Raw genomic sequence first — 4,271 nt, 5'->3', positions numbered from 1 at the left:
ATAGTAAGCCTGGTTTTTCATTTTTCCCTTTATCATTCCAGGATGATTCTATGGAATGGATCGTGCCACACACATTAAAAGTGGTTCTTTCCTCCTCAATGAAATCTTTCCGAAGACATCTTCACAGAAATGCCCAGATGTGTGTTCAAGGTGGTTCCAAATCCAGTCCAGTTAACACTGACAATTAGCTATAGTAATCATGTAATTCTCCGTGAGCCAGGTGTTAACTGACTCACTTTGCATGTGTGGGGTAGTGATGTGGGGTGTGATCCTTCCTGATAGATGATCCTTAGTTCTGAGCCTGCTCCATGTTCAGGATCCTTCTCAATGAACTCTTAACATCCTTATTTCTCAGACTATAAATGAAGGGGTTCAGAGTGGGAGTTACCAAGGTATACATAACAGCAGCTATCATCTCCCCAGAGGAACGAGAACTAGATGGGGGCTTCAGGTAGGTGGCAAAGACTGTGCTATAGAAAAGGAGGACTATAGAGAGGTGGGAACTACATGTGGACAACGCTTTCCTTTTCCCCTGTGCTGATGGAACTCTAGCCACAGCATAAAAAATACAACCATAAGAACTTACAATGCAGAGAAATGCACCAATTCCTAAAACTCCAACCAAAACTATCATCAGGATTTCATTGAAGTGAGTATCTGAGCAGGAAAGCCATAAGAGAGGCCCAAATTCACAGAAAAAATGAGGAATCTCTTGATTTGTATGAAAATACAACTGAGAGAGCAACAAAGTATGAGTCAGAGACACACAATGAGTTACTGCCCATGACCCACTGACCAGAACCCCACATCTACAAGGAGTCATGAGAAGTGGGTAGAGGAGTGGGTGGCAGATAGCAGCATAGCGGTCAATAGCCATGACTGCCAGAAGCAGGTTATCCATGTCAGCAAAGACAGCAAAGAAGTACAACTGAGTCAGGCATCCAGAGAATGAGATTGATCCATCTCCAGTCCACAGAGACTCCAGCATTTTAGGAGCTGTGGTGGTGATGAAGCAAAGATCCACGAGTGAGAGCTGACTGAGGAAGAAATACATGGGGGTGTGGAGGTGGACATCAGCACCAATAGCTAACAGAAGTAGCAGGTTCCCTAAAAGGCCCAGCAAGTAGAGACCTAGGAAGATGCTAAAGAGGGGCTGCCATTTCTCTGGGTCACTGGACAGTCCCAAGAGGATAAAGTCAGTAGCCTGACTGCAGTTCATCCTGGGTCTTTTGTTTCAAGAAGAAACTGGCCTGAAGACAATTTTCTCACTGCAGGCAAGAACTGGCATCAACCCAGACCTGGTCCCTTCCAGTGGGTCTCCTTCACAGCATAGATTAAGCTTTGGAAACTAGAATAGCAAAGGAAGGGACAAGACTGGAGTTCATTAAAATGGCTCCCTTTGGATACATAAAGACAATTTGTCGAATGTTTTCCAGGCATTCTCTTGATGAAAGCTATGCTGTTTCACCATTGTGTTGCATGATAGAACAAGAAGTTTCCTGTGAATATTTTTGATTCTGATTCCTTTGAAAACAGAGGCTGCATATTAAGTACTCAACTTAGTGCTGTGCTGAAAGTGGGATTTCAATAAATGCTCCTGTCCTTGTCCACCACCCTGGTCGCACTTCCAGCAGACTAAGCAGATGATTGCTGTTTTCCTGGGTGATTTTCTGGGATCACTATTGCTTCAGTTAATGTGTTGTTCACAGTGCTGCCCAGAGAGCTCCTTAAAAAAAAGAAGCAAATCACTTATGTGCTCAAAAGAAGTTACCTGGAAACCATATTTTCTATGAAGGGTATATGTCCTTGTGTGGCTTCTATGGCTCTAAGTATTTTGATCTGGAAATGCTTCATCTACTTCATCACTGCCTCGCTGCCCACATTCAATGAGTTACTAGCAAAATTCACATTAATCAGTACCAACTTTCAGTTTTCTTCAATTTATGTTGATAGTATTATATTACAAACTAGGTAATAAAAATATATTTTGAATCAAAGTTCAAGTAAAAGATAAAACATCCCTTGTGATGGAGTCTGAGCAGAGAGCAACACATCTTGCTAGTGATGTGTTTGTGTGTCAAGTTGATAAGGGGTCAGGTGTACTGGCTGGTTTTGTGTGTCAACTTGACACAGGCTGGAGTTATCACAGAGAAAGGAGCTTCAGTTGGGGAGGTGCCTCTATGAGATCCAGCTGTGCAGCATTTTCTCAACTAGTGATCAAGGGGGCAGGGCCCCTTGTGGGGGGTACCATCTCTAGGCTGATATTCTTGGGTTTTCTATAAGAGAGCAGGCTGAGCAAGCCAGGGGAAACAAGCCAGGGGAAACAAGCCAGTAAGAAACATCCCTTCATGGCTTCTGCATCAGCTCCTGGTTTCTGACCTGCTTGAGTTCCAGTCCTGACTTTGGTGATGAACAGCAGTGTGGAAGTGTAAGCTGAATAAACCTTTTCCTCCACAACTTGCTTCTTGGCCATGATGTTTGTGCAGGAATAGAAACCCTGACTAAGACATGTGGGAAGTTTGTTTCTGTGACTTCTGCTAACACTTCTTAAGTCACTAGTATCTAATCATTGTGTATTTACCTAATCTGAAAAGAACGAAAAGCTCCACCATGGTCAGAGTTAGTTTCCCTAATCTCAGCACCTCACTGAGCTGTGACATGACGCTGAGATAATACATGGTTTCCAACCATAGGGTTTGTCCTTGCCAACTCAGTTTCTCTCTTAGGAAGTCTTACGCTTCTTTGATTGGCAGATCTACCTTAAGCTTTATATATATGATGTAATAAGAAAAATGTGACTCAACAAAGAAATAAAAGAATATCTTAAATGTGTGGAGAAAAATGAAGTATGCCCTAGTAAGAAGTAAGCTGACAGAGAGGGTGTTCCAACACTTTGTCCCAGTTTTCTTCTATCAATTTCTCTCCCTCCCTTCCTTCCTTTGCCCTCCCTCCCTCCCTCCTTCCCTTCCTCCCTTCCTCCCTTCCTTCTTCCCTCCCTCTTTTCCTCCCTCCCCTTTTCCCTCCCTCCCTCTCTCCCTTCCTTCCTCCCTCTCCCTTCCTTCCTTCCTTCCCTCCTTCCCTCCTTCCTTCCTCCCTTCCTCCCTTCCTTCCTTCCTTTCTCCTTCCTTTTCTCTTTTCTTTTCTTTTCTTTTCTTTCTTTCCCTTCCTTCCTCCCTTTCTGTCTCTCCTCTCCTCTCCTCTCCCCTCCTTTCCCCTCTCCTCCCCCCTCCCCTTCCCTTCCTTTTCCTTCCCCCTCCCTCCCTCCCTCCCTCCCTCCCTCCCTCCCTCCCTCCCCCCCCTCTCTCTCTCTCTCTCTTTCTTTCTTTCTTTCTTTCTTTCTTTCTTTCTTTCTTTCTTTCTTTCTTTCTTTCTTTCTTTCTTTCTTTCTTTCTTTCTTTCTTATGATTCCCCCTCTCTCCAGACCTCAGCAGTGTTTTTGCTTCATTGTACTTTCTATTAGTTACATTTTTACTCTTTCTTTTATGAGAAGAATGGGTTAACAATGAAGATCTAGGAAGGACTCCTTCCTGTTGCTGTCACAGTCATGGCTCTACTACTAACAAGAGAGAAAGACATGTATATTGTTCATCAACTGCTTGCCAGACAACAACCAGGTTATCTGTGTATGTAGATAGTAAGGAAAGTTTATCCTTGTATTATAACTTAGAGATCTGTGTTTGGGGGTATGAGATGGCACAGTATTTAAGAGTGCTGCTTTTTCTAGAAGGTCTGAGATTGGCTCCCCACATCCATGTCAGGGACATACAAGTACCTGTAATTCTCGTTCCAAGTCTCCAATCCCTTTTCTGGTCTCTTAGAGCATGCACACACATGTGCACATGCAAACACACACACACACACATACATGCACTTTACAATAAAATATCATTTAAAAAGAATACATAAATCATCCCATTATATACAAGAAAATTGAAATAACTCCCTGCATCTGATCAGACTATCAAGGATTGAAGCTGGATATCAACAATGACCAAAACCACAGAGACCCTACAAGCTCATGGGAAGAGAATAACTTTCTATTGAAGGAAAATGTGTCACAACAGAAAGAAAAAATATTATAGATCTTCTAGAATTCAATGAAAATGAATACACAGCACTTTCAAACTTATAGACACAGTGAAAATGGTTCTAGGAGGAAAGTTTTCATCAAGTGCCTGCATAAAATAATTGGAGTGATCCCATACTAGCAACTTGACAGCCTACCTGAAAGCTCTAGAACAAATAGCTCTAATCATGCCCAAGAGAGGTCG

The 4,271-nt window shown here is 42.8% G+C and overlaps 1 protein-coding gene across 1 annotated transcript; it reads right to left on the bottom strand.

Annotated features, from left to right (window-relative positions):
* Positions 1–289: 289 nt before the first annotated feature.
* LOC127669778 (olfactory receptor 1361-like) lies at positions 290–1,219 on the bottom strand. Its single transcript, XM_052163986.1, has one exon. It carries the CDS (start codon positions 1,217–1,219, stop codon positions 290–292), a length of 930 nt encoding a protein of 309 aa, XP_052019946.1.
* Between the last annotated feature and the right edge of the window lie 3,052 nt (positions 1,220–4,271).

The sequence above is a fragment of the Apodemus sylvaticus genome, chromosome 19 (assembly GCF_947179515.1).
Source record: "Apodemus sylvaticus chromosome 19, mApoSyl1.1, whole genome shotgun sequence".
NCBI classification, from domain to species: domain Eukaryota; kingdom Metazoa; phylum Chordata; class Mammalia; order Rodentia; family Muridae; genus Apodemus; species Apodemus sylvaticus.
The sequence above is the reverse complement of the archived record's forward strand: the minus strand, read 5'-3'. Positions and strand labels throughout refer to the sequence as shown.